The 18,831-nt window shown below is 31.9% G+C and overlaps 1 protein-coding gene across 1 annotated transcript in view; it reads left to right on the top strand.

Annotated features, from left to right (window-relative positions):
• The first annotated feature begins 887 nt into the window (after positions 1-887).
• spg (dedicator of cytokinesis spg) overlaps positions 888-18,831 on the top strand; it is a 64,489-nt gene continuing 46,545 nt past the window's right edge. The window contains exons 1-3 of the mRNA XM_088200970.1: positions 888-1,137; positions 18,345-18,428; positions 18,593-18,768. Coding sequence (XP_088057096.1) covers positions 1,095-1,137; positions 18,345-18,428; positions 18,593-18,768 — 303 coding nt within the window. The 5' untranslated portion in view covers positions 888-1,094. The remainder of the gene's footprint in view (positions 1,138-18,344; positions 18,429-18,592; positions 18,769-18,831) is intronic.

The raw sequence follows: 18,831 nt of genomic DNA, 5'->3' as shown, positions 1-18,831 counted from the left end.
TAAAAAAGGCTGGTAGGAGAATTTCTTTACTGACACATTGACATAGGATTATATGTAGACAAAGAACATTTATTTTTGCAATTGTAATATTTATTGTCAGATTTTTGTTCAGCACTCATGAATTAGTAATATTCTTATATTTTGGTTTCTAAAGCTTTTTGCCTGTAGACCAGTGTTAGTAATGTTTACCTGCGTTTCACTCAAGCGATCCGTAGCAAGTCTTCATAATATAAGCAAAAAAATGCGCTTAAGAATAACTACAGAATATGGTTATACAAGAACATTTATCCTTAATTAACATACATAATATTTAATACATTACAAAAACTAATCATAATAATATTACTAAAAATAGTAAGAATGCCATTTTTAACTCTGCCTATAGGAAAACAATTAAAAAATTATTATAGTGTAAAGGCCTATTTATATATTTATTTCATTATGGGCAAAACTTGGCAGCATTCTGGTACCACTAGTGCACCACTTGCGCTGGGGGCAGCACATCGTTACCTCGTTGCCTCGTTCACAATTATTCATATATGATAATTAACATGTACCTATATACTTTTAATAAAATAGTATTATAGCGACTCAATCTGTGCCTAATTACCAATCGTCACCATTCACTCGCGAAAACAGCAAAGTTTAAAACATACATTGTTCATAAATACTAGCACGTGCAGTTAAAATGGAAATCTGTAAAAATTGTGGAAGGTAAATAGGTAAAAAAAAAGCTGTAGTGTATTCACTACGTATTACCATTTCAGCAGACGGATGATGACGGGTGACAATTTGACACAGATTGGGCCACTGCAGTAATATTTATTATAATTAATAATATTTAATAAATTTGCTTATATTATTAAAATGTTGCAGAAATTTGACGCGTAAAAAGACGTGGTCGGCGAATCGAGCGTTACGGCCAATGTTCGGTTAAAAAGTGAAAAGGTCGCAGCAGTAGACATAGTGGTGTGTGGGCGGTGTTGCCAGAGTCGCGCATATTTTGCTCCCCGTGGAGTGAAACGTCAAGCTCGCAGTGGTGTGTCGGCGCGAGCGGCGGCGGGGACGTGCGGGACGTCAGCCGCCGGCGCAACATGAGGCTCTGGACGCCGCTCAAGACCAAGAAGTCCGCTGTCGGTCAGTATCCTTCCCGATGTGACAACTACGCGCATAATTGTGCAAAATTAATACCATAAAAGCAAAAGCAGCAATTTTCATTTGCATTGACGACCAACCCCTTAAGATCACCTATTCTTGATTAAACTCGAGTTTCTGATATCAAAAATGGCATTACATTTTCCCTATTAGCTCTTTTTCACATACAGTTTTCAATATAAGGCAGGTTACTTCTTATTTTAAAATTGCTTTATAACACTGTTATGTCTAATACGTATGCTTTCAAATTCATTTATTTTGACAATATGTCTCAAAATTGTACAATAATATAAGGCAAAACAATAATATAAATTAAATGATAACTTTCTTAGGATAAAATCAGCAACTTTTGAATTAAATGGTCTCATTTTTTGAGTTAGTCAAGCGTCATAGATACAGAACCAAAATTAATTTATTTTTGGCACTATATTTATACTTATAATATTTCATTTAAAGTCTAGCAATACATTTTATCGTTCTCTGTTAAAATAACACAATTCGGTCAAAATATAACTAATACATATACATTTGTATTAATGCATGTATTAAGTTACTAAAAAAATATTTTGATCAAATGTCATAGCTTTCAGTTTTTTAATAAAATGTTCTGTTTTTAAAACAAATGAAAGTTATATTTTTATCTAATATTAATATTTTAACTGAGAACGATACTATGCGTTGCTAGGCATTATGCTTATGAAAAGAAAATTGTCGTGTACAAAAATCACATATAATACATTGATTAATATAAATTTAAGTCTTAAAAAAAATAATTAACTTTGATAAAAGTGATCTTTCAATATTTATTCTGATCATTATGTAAATACTTATCAATTATTTCCCTTTTACTTACACATTATTAACGAGGTCCACCGCTATCAGCTATTGCTTATAGGTTGGTGAATTTTTCATGAATTCACTATTTGCTTCGTCTATCCAGTGTTGTTTAATTTTTTTTCATCAAAATATAACAATTTTCTTTTTAAAATAAAGAAGTTGTTGAAAAGATTAACATGTGAAATGCAGCAAGTGAACGAAACAGAACATTTCGATTCAGAACTGTAACAAAACAAGTTAAAAGATAGATTTATAATAGATTTTATTATTTTAAAAGTAAATAATTCCATTAATGAACAGTTAAATAAAATAATTCGCAGGAATTATTATTTTTTTGATTAGTGAAATAAAATGCTCCGTAAATATAACTAAATGATTATCAATAAATGATCAGTATCCATTGATCGGTTGCCATGTGATCAGTTACTGTTAAATCCTGTCTCTCCACTCGCGAATTTTGTCTTAAAAAATAGTTGTAAGGCGACACATCAACTGTTAAACCCAAAATGTTCTGAACGTACATGTCGTTTAAGTTAGGTTTGGGTTTGAATTCAATAATTTTATAACCAACCATTTATTGTAATTATCAATTATCATATATTAAATATTGATCGTTTTATATTGAATTCTGATAATTTTCTACACTCTCCTGTTATCGGGGGTCAAATTTATTCTAAAAAAATATTTATTAATTTTATTTACTTCATTTATATACATAACTTTTCTGACCAACGCTCACTCGCTACCGCTCATTCGCACCTAACCTGTTGGGATTTTGATATTTAAACAGGTTAGGTGTGAATGAATAACACCCCATGAGTAACTCTCTGCAATGAACCTACTTTAAAAAATATAAATAAAATATCATGTTCTGTTTATTAATGGAACCATTAAATACAATAGAATTAATATTAAATGTGAAAATAAAAAACTGGCTTTTCGTTGTTGACGTTAGTCCAACTAAAACCAATTATTTGACTTCCTGCAGGTAGTGTTTTATAATATTGACCAAAAGTTGATTAAAACATTAACCAAATAAACATAAGCTCTTTGATATCTCATAATGAATTACTCTCATACTATTCCACTTGAATAACACATTGTTAGTCAAGGGAGTTGAAACAGATACTTGTTTTAGCAAAAGCTACTCTTTGAATTATTATACAACACCCATTTATTATCAAAATTTGATGTAATAGGAATGACAGATGCTTATTCGTTGCTCGAGGTGAAAGTTACTTTGAAACCCAAATTCCATATCTTTTTTCGAGCTATTCAAATGATCCTGAACTATCGTCCTATATACGACAGCTTAGTTCTATCTATAATTTCTTAATAGTTTTATAAGGATCTGACTCCACGACTAAATTTAGAGCATCATCATTCATTTTTTGAGATCTTCCTCTTTTTGGGTTATCACAATTCTAACTCCTTTTTTTATCGAGCTATTTTAATGTATTGTAAATAGTCATGGTAGTGTCTTTTGGTTTTACTTCTTAGTTGAACAGAAAAAGTATTAAATATTATAAATGAGTTTCTATGATCATCTGTCTTAACATTGTTTCTCCTGCTGAAATAATATGTTTTTATATTAAAATATTATCGTTACAAGCAAAGTTTCAAAATAATACCAGCAACTGTGTATTTTCAAACATTTCATTTTAAAAACGTAATTTTTTTGTAAAATTTCTATATATTCACCAACAAAACAATAACTGAATCTGTTTTAATAATTGCTTTCTTCAGACTCTTCACCAAATATGTACTAATTTAAAAATAGTTGTTTTACTCGTATTCAGATCTAATTTTTTCGGTAGTATTAAATAAAGAAATGTACATTTTTTCTGTATTGCTTAAAACGTTCCAACTTTGTTTGAAAATACGAAAAAACTTTGTTTCTAGCCTTCCTCTTTATAAAAAAATTGTTTCTTGTTTATTTCATCAAAAAAATTCTTGGGATCACCACTTAATATTACTAACTTACTTCAATGATACTGTTTCATAAAAGAAATATCAAATTTAACTGCTTGCGTCTATTAAAAATTAAATTCAATGAAGTATATATAGAAAAAAAATACACAAAAGCAGGTGTTGTTACACAAGCAAACAATCAGCTTAAAAATAAAAAACAATAATAATATTTTATATTCATAAGGAAATATGTAAATAATAATATAAACCTCATACAACTGTTGGGTGATATATTGACCTTTATAGATGAAAAGTTGATAATAACAAACTTAACTGAGTCATCGACAAATTTGCAATCAAATAACATTTATTTACAAAAAATATGTTAATGTTTGAATCAAACATTTGACGATCAAACAGTAATCGCCTGAATGCGGATCATTATACTTCTCAGACAGTTCGTCTATTAATATATAAACGATAAGATTCTAAATCCCCACTTTACAAGCTGATCTGGTTGAGGCTAGTTTCTATTAGCTCCAGTTTTTGAGATGTGGGACGTTTACTTTTTATACTAATTTTTCTGCTCACATATAATAAAGTATTTTATTTAAATCTTTCTATTTTAAACTATTATCTTACATAGTAGCTAAAAAATAGTTATTCTTTCTCTAATGTCTTGCTGAAAGCTCCAACAGTAATCTTCCATCATGTGAATCTACCATCTTTCATGATTTTTATATCTTGATGAAATTACTCAAATTACTGAGGTTATCAGGCAAGAGATACTGGATCTTAATATGTATGTTGCAGCAAAGAATGCAAAAACTAAACTGCTTTTAATTTTTTTTAGTTGTCATAATACTTACTTGTAAGTGATTGCTACTCCGTTGTAACGCATTGAGCTAGTGCTTGTTATGGTACAACAAAAATTTAAAATAATTAAATATTAACAACATATTTAGTTGAAGCGTTTTATATTTTCTCTTTTATTGTTCTTCATCGACAAAAAATAATTATTTTTATTCATGCTGTTGATCTGGCAATAAAAGTTTCATTAAATTTTGAAAAATGTAGAGCAACTGACTCGTGCCTTGTGAGTGGACATCCTATCTGTAAATGTTGTGAAATAGAGTAGATATAAATTGTCTACTGCATTTAAAAATGTGTCCTTTTGATAAAAAACGAGTTTTTATTCATAATTTGTATATAAATGATAAACATAATTATTTAACATTTGAAAATGGTCTAATTTGTAATTGAACGTCACAGTTTAACCGCAATAAAAATATTAGTAATGATGGTTAAAAAAAGGAAGTGAGAATGTCAATATACTTAGCTAAATATATGATTGTCTTGTCCCAGTCAGATTATTTATATATTTACAAAGAAACTAAATATTAAGAAACTCAATATAAAAATAAAATAAAAATTATATGCTTTTGAGAATAAGTTGACGAAATGGATTAATTTTGTTTGTCAGGGCGTCATACTCATATTTAACAATTGCGAAACGTCTATTTGCTTCATTATAATTTACCATATTTTCAATTAACCATTTATCAGTGGTTATGTACTCCCCGCTGCGTCACATTGTCGAGATTGACAATGGTTTAGACCTAACAGCTACGAAAGCGGCCAACAACGTTTTGCTACATATGTACATACGATTTAAAATTTTAACATATTTGGTGCTAGCTAGCGTTGGTCAGAACAGTGAGCACCCCATGAATAACTCTGCAACGAATCTACTTAAAAGGAGGTTCATATAAATTGACAACAATTTTTACCTTACATAAATGGCTTAAATGTTCTGAGCAATGCTCGCTTGCTGCCGCTCGCTCGTGCCCAACTAATTTAAGTTTTAAAACGTTTTTGACCTCTTAGAGCCAACCGCAGCAGAATTCATAACCATTGGTTTCTAAGCGTGGCGACATTCTTAACAAGTGCCGTTTTTTATTTTATTTATATTGAGTTTCAAAATATTTAGTTGCTTTGTCAATATTTTTTTAAACTAGAAATAAAACAAATTTTATAATTTTTATTTTGATATTATGCGACCCACATATTGAAAACCACTGATAAAATAATTTTAACATGTATGTACCAATACAATTGATAATTCAAAAGTTATCATATTTTTTTGTTATAACTCTTGTGTTGCACAAAGTTTTTGCGTAACAGCCGAATAAGTGACCCGTTGGTCGATCGACTTTTACACATGCCAATTTGTTTTATTATATGTGCGTTCGTATACGTGACAAGCGCGGCGGTGGCAGAGATAAAACCGACTTGTACTATATTTTCTCATAAAACCGTAATTTTTTCGATTGTGTATTTGCGCACCACTGAATTAAAAAAAATAAATAAAATGGTGAGGTAGGGGGGGGGGGTTGTGCAGTTAAATGTTTGCATTCGTTGTTTTAATGACATCAAAAAACGATTACAAATGACATATAATGACATACATATTATTTAATTTTATTCTTAAAGTGTTTTGTAAAAAATATTTGACTGCGCAGCGTGAAATTTTTCGATATATTAATCGTAAATTAATATTTTATATAAAGTATACTTTCATGTAAAATTGGTCACGCAGTGCGAATATTTTTGTATATTTTATTTATGTAAATTGAATACAGTGGCCAGCAAACGCGTGTTAGTTGGTCTATTGCCTTATTTAATAAGCTGGTAGATGTTATAAAATTATAGTAAACAAATCGTACTATTGAAGGTCTTTTTACACGTAAATTTTACACGGTGCTCAAAAAATATTCTGTGTCGGGACGTGTCCTTAGTTATTAAAAATATGCAAATTCACATTCATACGTATTCAAATGAGAGTTTTGCACCGAACCGTCTTTCTCTGTCCTCGAGAGTGAGGTGTTTCCGGTAGTGATCCTCCGTGACTTGCATACAAATACATTTACTCTTCCAATGGAAGTAGTGCCATCGTAGGTTCAAAGCCTCGCGATAGCACCAAGACCTTGGATCGTCCATTGAATCTTATCGCACATCTACTTTGCGAAGGCACAGTTCTAATTCAGAAAAAATAGTGTCGATGTAATTGGACCGCAAACATCTTGAGAGTCCCGGTGCTTGTAAAGGATATCCGCTCCCTGCAGTTTTTTCTCTTCGACATCGCGAACCATTACATAAGAACAAAAGTAAACATGCTTTTGGAAAAGACGCGATTGTGTTAATATTCGTCGGACGTAAAGAATATCCTCTGTCTCGAGTTATGAGTTGTGCTTCCATAGTGCAGTGGTACCAAATGCTGTTCTCAGAATCAGATTCGTAATATAGTTATAAAAAATGAGGAAGTTTATCTTACGCTTTTAAAATAATATATCCATAATGCGTATGCGAGCGATAATTATAAATCTACCAGAATAGAATATATGATTTTTGGATGATCGGAACGTACAGAAATAGCGTCACTATCAAAATTCGATTTTTCGAACTGCTGGAAATAGCTTGAAACTCAACCGAGACGACTAGGAGGCAGTTGGGAGATTTTAAGGATATTCGGAAGTCTAAATTATGTGAAACACGTCTTCGGCAACGTCGTTCCGAACGGGCGAGTAGTTAAATCCTTTTTGAGAATAGATATGGAATTTTTATGCTTGGCTATTGTGGCATGCCATGGTATGCCATGGCATATGTAAAGGGATGTTCCTTGGTTTGAATGAATATAGATGAATATTCGGAAAAAGCGTGTTTGTGACTTTCTAAACCAAAAATGGTAATGTTTGTCAAAAAAATATTTATTTTGTCCAAAAAAAAAAATTCACTTTCTTTTCATATTCGGAGAAAAAATATACATTTGTGTACTAAAATACTTAAAATGTATTAAGTGTTGCTTCTTTTATTATTAAATTTCAACATGCATACATCTATAGAAGTATGCATGTTGAAGCCAATATAACTAGAATATCAATCAATATTTAGGACAAGCGTGTAAGATATTTATATGATTCTTAAATAAATTATTTTTAAATTACAATAGTCTGAAATATGGCTTTAGTATTGCCTCGTTATATTATCTCTTTGAGTTTCGCGGTAACTGCTCGGCTGAACCAGATCGAAGGAAAGTTTAAGTAAAAGCATCTGCTTTTCTCGGGATTCTAAGGGTCGTCTCGGTCCATTCAGCACAGCTCTAATTGGTGTGAATTTGGCTAAACTCTTGTTATTCCAAGTACGAAGCAGCGTTCTAGTTTGTATGTCATTAAGGAATGAAGGAAAATCACTATCAGTTCTCTATCCTATAACCAATGCCGATGCTTCGGCTGGTCATCCTCTGTAATGTGCAGTTTTAGGATATTGCTCAGAAGTTGGTTCAAATTGTTTCGGCACTATTAATGTATATATAGTCCATCCAATATGTTAACGCTCATCATCGTTGTGTTGGAAATAAGGGTGCGTGTACGCATGCATGCAGTTTTCTGTGAATTTGTATACACCGATAGGAGAACGTTACCAATACTAAATCAGGGCTGTTTTAATGGTAGGGAGACCATACGTTGGAAATTGAATTAAAAATTATAATGTGTTATATTTTTATTATAAATTGTTGTCATGTTGTGGTATTTTGTAATCAATAAAACAATTCCTGTAATATTCTATTGGTATTTTTTTTAAATATTATATTAAACAGATATACATATGTATATAAATAACCAAAATAAGCAAGAAAGTGATATTTTACATTTTCCTCAACAAATTAAATCAAAAATGTAAAAATTAATTGGACATGTAATTTCACATGGTCGCCCTAAAATTTTTCTCACCAATACTATATCGATGAGCGTTCACATCTTGGACGGACTGTACACATGTTAGTTTGTTTGTTACTCCAACTAATTCGATGCAGTGATTATTGATGGTCCTAACAAGGGAAAACAATATTTAAAACATTATTTTCATAGGCTTAGGAATCATTAACATTTTGAATAATATTATGCACAAATTTGTGCGTTTTGTCATTTGAACTTCATACAAAAAAAAAGTTTTTTCTGTAACGTATTTGTTTAGCCCTTTCGCTAAAGATAAAATTAACTCAAATAATTTAAAAAAACATTGTTTTTCCTTAATCTCGGTAATAAATACATTTCGAGTCTCATTTTTATTACTTACATTCCGTCATCATCTATCTGCCTTCCTACGTACATTAATTAACCCCAAGGTTTTGCCACAAATATTTGTAGAATTAAAGCAGGTTTTTTATTTTATTACTATGCTATCCTCAGTTTGACGTTTATTAATTTTACCATTCTGTATACAAAAATAGTCACTAAAAATTGCATTCCAAGTTTGACTAATAAAAATATATACAGAATCATTTAAAAAAAGTTAATAAGTCGCTGTATAACATTAACGTGAACAATCGCTTTATGTGTTGTGCTTTCTCCCCCCTGCCACTATCTTACACGGGCTATTGAGATGTGCATTATTAAATTTTTGCTGTAAAATTAAAACCGTTTTAATGATGGTTTTGCAGCACACCATTTGGAAAATGCTGTAAAAGCATTTTAATACAAGTGAAGACTAGATTTGTGGTTGAATTGGAGATTGATATTTTTTCTGGGAAATATAAGTATATGTTAAAAATATTAAAAAAAGTCGCAGTCCTCAAAAGCTTGGCAATCTCTGTCTTATCAGGTTCTTATATTTTATCTGCGCCTTTGTTAATTACAAAGTTCGACCTTAGTTTTATTCCATACTGTTTTAATTAAACCAGAGCGAGAGATTTCTTGGCGTTTATGACTAAATGTAACCATATTTCATGACGTAAAAGCGGAACGTTTATATGCAATGCCACGACTAATAACGCCAGGATCTGAATGTAAGTGACTTATTTAAAAGAGCAGACTGGAGGCTTCTGGGGCAAATAGGATTCTATAATAGGATGTCTCAGTTGCTACATGCAGTATGAAAATTAACAAGCTAAGATATTTATAGGTTTCTGAACTCTATCTGAAACATTTTGCAGTCGTGCAATTTTGCAGCACCCGATTAAAGGGAAGTTGCGGTTTTTCAGCAGAGCTCTTGAAACTCTTGTTTATTTTTTAAAGACCGTGCTTCGTTTATGTGGAAGAGTATTTTTAGGATAAGCACATCTGTTTTTCACATATGCATATAGCTGCGCCCTTGGTTTTAATTTGATGACAAAAAAAATCTGTTGATATAATTAACCGTAACTGGGATTATACTGCTGAGAATAGGCACTCTAAATTAGATTGTACTTCAATGTTAAAAAAACTTTAGAGATCACGTGTTGTCAGTTAAACTGCTACTGTTTCTGGCGTGCTTGCTGTTTTTTGTTTACATTATTATGTCAGCAGTGTCTGAGACGTGATTGTTACGGTTGCTCCAAGCTTAATTACTACAAAAGCGGTAATCAATTACACGTGCCACGTGAAAAATTCAATCGGAATGTGCTAGAAACGTATATGGTGTACTATGTACGTTTATATGACTAGTGGAGTTGAATTTAATCAACGTCCTATCCTTGTTTGTTTTTTTCTGTACTCCCGCATGTGCATTCTCGAGGACGATGCGTTCTCGCAGGAAGGAAGTAGAATGCCCTTTAAATTATTGTGATCAAACGTGCGGCTCGTTCAGTGATCCCACGGGATACCATCATTGATTATGATTCGAATAAATTTGGAGAAGGGCTTTCAAATTCAAGAAATGATAATTAATAAATTATATAAAATAATTTATTTAAAAAAAAAACATTTCTATATACGAGATATGGCAGTTTAATTCCTGGATGAACTAATAAAAAAAACACAAAACATGTAACGTTTTTGAAACAGTCGACAAATAGTCCAAAGGAACTGCTTTTAACTCAGCGGTTGCATTTCAATTTATATATCTTACGTTATGAATTCGTTTCTCTTTGAGAACATCTTTAAATTTAGAATTGAGAAAAAATATATCTCAGGTGAGTGGGTGGGTGATTCAATAAATGTTAAATAATGCATAATTCTATAGTGTAGAATGTCATGCAAAAATAAGCAAACACCCGTTTCTTGAAATCTTAATATTTTCAAACTTTTTGATAGAAACTACATATTAGGAGATTATTGGACGTCCAGTTTTAGTTTTTTACCGCTATCACTTTGTACGGTCTTAATAGTTTATGTTAGAGTTACCACTACTTTAATATTGACTAAACTTTTTCGATTCCCCAGGTGGCAATAATTAAAAAAAATGCAATTTACAAAGACTTACTTTCGCAATGACCACAAATACATTTCAAGGATAATATCTTAAAGTTGCTAGGATAAATTTTTAGTGATCTTGTTTCTTCCGTAGGTCAACTATAGGGTGATCCAATTTGAGTTTCCTATATTGGCAGCACTATAAATTAGACAGCTGTCAATAATCATGCGTATTCAAAGTGTCAAATGTTAGTTTGCAAAAACACATTTACGAAATGGATCGCTTAACCACCGCTCAACACGTTAAAATTGTTTAATTGTTCTACAGAATTGTGTATAGAAATTTACGGAAAGATTGTGGTCATTTTCATCATCCTAATAATAAAAAAATATAAAGATACTGGATGTATTGGAAATAGGGTAAGCCCTGTGCATCATCGTGGCGCATTAAAAAGCAAAATTGTCGCATATGGGGCGAGGAAAATTCTCATGTGATTGACGAGAGACCATTACATACCCAAAAAGTTGCGGTTTGGTGCGCATTGTGGTCAGGCGGCGTCATTGGTCCTTACTTTTTTGAAAACGACGAAGGTCGCACTGTAACAGTCAATGGTGAGTGCTAAAGGCGCATGATAACCGATTATTTTGGCCACAAAATCACAGATATTGATGTGGAAGACATGTGGTTCCAACAAGACTTGCCACACATCTGGTGCAAAGCTAGATGTTTTGCGTGAAAAGTTCTCAGGTCGCATTATTTTACGTTTTGGTGACGTGACTGGCTGCCAAAATCAAGTGATTTAACGTCGATGGATTTTTTTGCTGGGTTACGTTAAAAGTTGTGTCTACGCCGACAATCCCGAAATATTTGAGCACCTAAAAACCAACATCCGGCAAGTTATTGCCAAGATACCGCCCGAAAGGTACGAAAAAGTTATCGAAAGGATCGACTACTGATAATTAATGATCTTCCGTATATGGAAGTCTAATTCTAGTTTTCTAATATCTGACCAATGCTGATGGTTCGTGGCGGAACCAGACTCTTTTTTATTGTCTATACACATATTATACTCGTGAGCGGTCATAAAGGCGTACGCTAGATTCCAAGTCAATAAAAAATGATAACGCCGTCATTTTTATGGAATGTTTATTTTTGTTCGCACCATATTCCTTTGCATTCGGTATCGACCTTTGCATTTGTTCAAGTAAGGTTTGTGAATTTTATGCAAGTACGTATGTCGACGAAAAATCTTCGTTTCTTAGAAGATATAAGATACACATCAATTGGTTTTATGAGACCCTTTTGGAAAGTTTTTTGTGACTAATTATGCCTCACCAAGTATGGGTAGTCCCGACCTGGTATATAATAAAAAATTGTAGTGTTTTTAATTTTAAGTGACCAAGCAACATTATGTATTTCTGCTAACTACTAATTAGTTTCACAAGAAAAATAATATGCCTAGTAGCCTTAATTCCTAAAGACTTCAGATAGTTACCAGATCATAAAATTAAAAAGTTAATCCTTGAAGCTTGTGAAATTATTATCGGAAACTTTGAATAGCGATTTAGGATAAGGTTCAGCTATTTTAACATCGCAGGCTACATTTATTTAGTTTTAATCAATGGGCTCGCAAAAATGAATATGTGATTCTTAGATTTTAAGATCTTACTTTTTTCCTAATTATAAATCGATGTTCCTTTGGTTTCACAATACGAAATAATATTGTGAATTAGGCCGTGTAGTGAAAATCTTTGCTACGGTTCTCCCTCATCCCCTCTCAAGTTGTAAGTGATGGTACTAACTTAAACTTATGTTTCATTTTAGAGCCTATTATATTATTGCAAATATAATAATCCACACATGTTGAATATCTGCATACTACCTAATGCCATTTGAACAGCGAGTTAAATTATGCCTCTACCTTATTCTGGAATTCTAGATGGAGATATCAATACCTGCTGTAGTTTCTCATTTTTTTCTAGCAATATTTACAAGACTACAATTATGTTGCGTTCGTGTTTCTATTTCTTAGAAAATCTTTATCATGGATTGTTCTGCTCGATTTCATGAATTGATTTCAGCACGATCAATAAAACATCGTCGATTCTGCTCATTGAAGAAGTAACTGGAATCGATCATTGGCACGAAACTTTGTGGTTTTGTTTTTCGAAACCAGCAAATGTCTTAAAACGGGAAAATGCTTGAACTCAAGAGGTCCGAGGAATACTTCGCTGTAAACCCTGATTCAGAGCCTCAATCGATAGTTGGTTTGAGAAGCTTCGCACACTCTCTATATGAGAGTCGATTCGTAACGCTTTAATTTTTCATTATTTCAACGAGATCGACTAGAAAAATCGCGAAAGTGGAGTAGCTGGGTTATTGTGTCGGTTATGCTTATTCTTCTGTCTACGCGTCAGAATTTACAGAGGCAAATAAATTTTATTATATTCCATACAGAGACAATGGATACGTTTATGAATACGAAATCGTTTTCTAGATGAGATCCGAGAGACAGCAATTGAGTTATTAAATAACGTGAGAGAGACAGTTTAAACTGCAGCAGGTCGACGAGCATTTTTTAATATACCACTTGGTACATGTTCAAAAAAGGTCGATGTGCCAGTGAAGGTGCATTTCCGTCGAGCTAAACTGTTTTAATTTATCTCATTAGATGTTATTATCTAGTAAAGTTGACGCGATAAGTATAATTATTGAGAAAACTTGATTGAAAATATAACACAGTATGTTTTTTAAGTTCAAATCTTAATTAAATATTTATACAATACTATTGCTACAATTGCCATTTTATAAGGTTTTGCCTTGTTTTGATAATGCTCAAGCCCCTCATTAATATTTAGCTCAATAGACCCAACCTTTTTTATCTCGATCGATCGTTCACTAATTGCTACTTCTTAGCATTTAAATGTATTGGAATTCAGAACTTCCTCATACTTTCATCGCGTTGCGCTGAAGACGCGTGATTTTAATCAAGATCTTGTTTGTGAAGCGTCTTTGTTTTATTCGCGAACACATTTATGGCGCCAAGTCTTGGTACAGATGCCAGAATGTCTTTGTTTGTCTCCAATTATTTAAGATATATGTTTTCTGGTTGTTTCGTAATGTTTTCAGCATTTAGTTACTTGAAACATGATAAATGTAGTATCTAAATAAATTGGAGATTGTAATGCAAATTACTAACGTATTTTTAATTTGGAGTAGTGTGACTATTGATAGTACATAGTTGCTAATTAATTCCTGTAAGCTTTCTTTAATTAATTTCTAGACACGGTGTAATTCTGATTATCGATCTTTAAAATATTATTTTTATAAATACTGTATGCACGATGCTCATCTTAAACTCGAGGACTTAGAGTGCCGTAGATTCGCGATCACGTCCCTATTATTGGTCGCACCTAAAACATCAGCGCTCATGAGCCTCAAACTCAGATCATCCAACTTCTCATATGTATGTTTTCAACGATTAGTGCACATCAACTAATATACTTGTCTGACATAAAATATGAAGGGTCAGTTTTGCTTTGCATAAGTGGCAGAAGTACTTTTTATGCGTGTTATATTAGGCCGTTATGATGGTCAGATTTTAAATATATTAAAAAATGTTTATTCCAGATTTATAAGTCTATTTCCCAAAGTAGATATATACTGATAAATATCAGAAATAGTTATGTACTATGCTAGATTAATCATATCCAACAATATGTGTTCTGAAACTTATTTATGTAAAGGTAACAAGGAAAGGTCTGAATGGAAGACCAACGCAGTGTTCGACCAGATATTTTCGTCGCTCATAATGACCACGCGATTCATAAGGAAAGATTGTCGGTTCGAAATCTAATCTCAGCTTTTTCAAAACATTCTCGATTCTTGACCTATGCCAAGCTAATTAGCGAAAGTTCTTGCGGTGGCACTAAAAATGCTTGAAAAAATAGGGCCATTGGAATTCGACACGGTTTTTGGTAGACAAACAGGTCTATGTTGCTATCGCTTTGCTTATTCCACAGCTTCTCAAAAATATATTAATCGAATATACAATTGATTGATACATGTGAACAATGGTTTATTAGGCAGATATCAGGTTTATAGTACAATCGTAGTAATTATGAATGAACTCGCCTGTCATTTATTCCGGTCGCTTTTTCGCGGAACTCTGCTTTGTCTGCGGTTTGGTCGTTTTAGTCATATTATCTTTGGAAGCAAGCGTTCTCAAGTCCGTTTCGGATGACTCGGTGTCGAAGGTCTTGTTTTTCTTTTTCTTTTGCGTAAACGGTCGAAACGGAGCGTCGTTGTGCGCTAATTGATTGTGAAAATGCCTTTTGCTACGTTTAAAGGCCGAATAATTAGTGTAGCTATTTGGTATACATATATAAAAAATAACTCTGTTTTGAAGGACAACAACGCAGAAAATCAATAAATACGTGACAATTTGGATTTAGTGCTGTTTTTATAGATCATAGAAAATCTGCAACTTTAATATAATATTAAATATTTTTTCCAGCAGAAACTATTATATAGATTCATGAAATTTGATCGGTTTAATTTTTAATAATTATTTTTGATTATTATTAGCACAGTATCCGTTAATAACAACATAACTATCTATTTTTTTTTTAATAAAATACAGTTTTTTAATAATTAAAGTATACAAAGTTTGAGAAACACTGGTGAACGCGCTGTCTCGAGCGCAATTTGTTTTAGTACGCTTTAATTAACACGTACAGAATGATACACTAATAATGAAAAATACAATATGAGAAAATTTTATGTACCGGTGGAGACGCAATTTAATCCTTTTATGATTTGAACAGAAAACTTTTATTAAAATGAAGATTCACATATACATACAGTGGTAGTCAAACAAATAGTACGTTCACAAAATTATTGTGAAACGCTGTATTAGATTTAAATTTAGGACAAAATTACTTCTTTATTTTATAAGTAATACTCGTATATATAAACACGATTAAAACTATTAAATTATTTACTAACAAATAATTGTTTACCAAATTAAATTAACTCAATAAAATTACTACTTCGTATAATCGCCTGTAATCGAAAAATCTTTAAGTAAACATTAAAAAATTTAAAACAACGAAAAAAAATTAAATTAAAAATATTATCTTTGATATTATCTATTAAATGCTGACATTTAACTGCTGGAATCAGCTCTCACTTATTTTTTACAAGTTTGTTAAGTTCTTTTAAATTTTTAAAAGGGGCGTAGCCCTAGGGGTGGTTGACCTGGCGGCCATTGAGACTCTTGTGTGAATCTAGATGGACTTTATTAAGTGATATTTACATGTGACAAATGGACGATTAACGGCGTGACGTTTCTCCCGACCGCAGTGAAGGTGGCGCAGGTGGTGATGCCCGTAGATGATTCTCATGGTTCTTGTGGCTGCGTGCGGCAAGTGTCAGGTGTGACTTCGAGCGGCTTCTTATATTTCAAGTACAGCGATAAATGCTCAATTGGATTAAAGTCTGGGCTGCGCGATTGTCACTCCAAAACATCCATAATATTGTCTTTGAACCACTTTTTTGTGCTTCGAGTCATTGTTTTGTTGAAAAGCCCATTTATTTAATTGTTTTTTTTAGTGTACGGTACGGTACATTATGCGTTCCATAATATCCACATGCACTTCCTGGTTCCTAATTTCTTAAATTAAATGTATGGGCCCAACACCACGCCAAGACGTACAACCCCATATTATGATATGTTCTTCCCTCAGCTCCCTTGTTCTTATGTTATATCTCGTGTTAAATTCTTCATTCACAAATCGTCTCACATATCGCCTATCATGAGAGCCGATATCTCATTAGCGAACAGTCGCAACAATTATTTATTTACAAAATATCTGCTTTTTTGTTTTAGTTACTTACAATACTCGAAGTTAAACCCTCAAATTATTCAATAAAAATAAAGACCAGTAGGAGTGTCAAAATCTTTTAAAAAGTATTATATGTAACATATGTTTCGAATGTTAAGAGTGACATCATTGCGCTGAGTAAGTGGTGTTATGCTAAAATATTAGCGATAATGAACTATCGGTATGGTTATATAGCTAATTTTGAACATGTTTATGATGTTTTATATAAATTTAGAATATGTTTTCCATCTGCATTTCTATAATACAAAAAAACGACAATACCTATATATGTACATACGATTGTCCAAGTATGATGAATAAAATTTTTAATTAAAAATTAAGTATTACATGCAGATACTTGTGTTGATTTTAAAAGTTATTAATTCTATAGTTATTGAACTATAGAAATAGTGTCGATGATATCGATAACCATATTTTTCGCGATTTATATGAAATTGTTTCAAAATGAGTGGGCTGGCCATTTTAATTATAATATTTAAAGTACCTTAAATATTTTTTAAATGTTGATAAACTGATAAACGCATCTGTTGTAGCGCAATTAAATTTGATCAAAAAAATAACTTGGTATATGCATACATATAGGGAAATATAGATATTATGTATTTACTCGTTTTATTTAATTATAGTAGTTTCAAGCGTTGTCAGTAGATGTCTACCATATTATGTTGCAATTAAAAATATCAAAATTTCTCCAATTCAGGCATCAGCCATCAATTCAGTCATCATCATTTTATTGTTTTTAAAAAATTACAGTGAAATATTTTTCTTATCAATTTTTGATATTAATCACTATAGTGATGTTATTTGTTACTCATGTGTTTTGATGGAAATATAACATATACAATAGATATCATTGTTTTGTATTACTTGAGAAAGAAATATATTTTTAAAATTATAATGACATAATTGTAGTTAATAATAAAAACAATAATCACACATATTGCAAATAAGTTACTGTCTTTTATTTTATACAATTAACATGACACAATTTAAATTTAATACTTACTTTTCTATGATTGTATAATATAACTAAATATATAGCAATATTGATTTTTCTTCTAGATGTTACTTATAAATATACCATGACCTAGAACGTGTAGACACTACAGCAATCGCTGTTATTATGTTCTTAGTCATTTATTATGTGTTGACAAAGAAAAATAATAGTAGTGCAGAATATGTTATTATTGTATAAATCATGTTCGTTTCAAAAATGTGTAGCCAAAAGAGGAACAAATCGCACTTGACCAGTGCATTCATAAACTGTAAAGTAAATTATACAATTACCCCTCATGCTTGACGGATGCCAGAGTCCTCCGAATAAATTTAATTGATTGCCACTGAGATATGTTTTTTTTATTATAGCCATATACAACTGGAAAGGAGACATACAATATGGATTACCATTGGAGATCGGCGACACGGTCGAAATACTCGAAGAATACGCAGGTACGTCATATCTTATCTAAGTCGATTGTGTATCAAACATCGTTAATCAGTCATGTGTTAAACGCATTAGAAACATGTCAAGTAATTTGTTATGGGCAGCTATATACATTTTTAATATGTTTGTGTTCATTTTTTATTATATGTATATATATATATATATTCAGGATGGTACAGAGGACGACGTCGCAGCGGCGAAGATTCAGCATGGGGAATCTTCCCAACGAGCATCGTCAGGGAAAGCGCCGGCGCTGGTACTACGCCACCGGAATCGGAGCCTCTGGTGGTAGAGACGGCTGCTGTTTTAAGAGATTGGGGACGAATCTGGCGAAAACTTTATGTTGTAAGTGTTATTAATTATGAGAATGTTTGATTTATATTATATAATATTGATTTTAATATTTTT

The sequence above is a fragment of the Plectrocnemia conspersa genome, unplaced genomic scaffold, assembly GCF_051122295.1.
Source record: "Plectrocnemia conspersa isolate PC_06_02 unplaced genomic scaffold, ASM5112229v1 ptg000012l, whole genome shotgun sequence".
NCBI classification, from domain to species: Eukaryota; Metazoa; Arthropoda; class Insecta; order Trichoptera; family Polycentropodidae; genus Plectrocnemia; species Plectrocnemia conspersa.
This window is presented reverse-complemented; position numbering and strand designations above follow the sequence as displayed.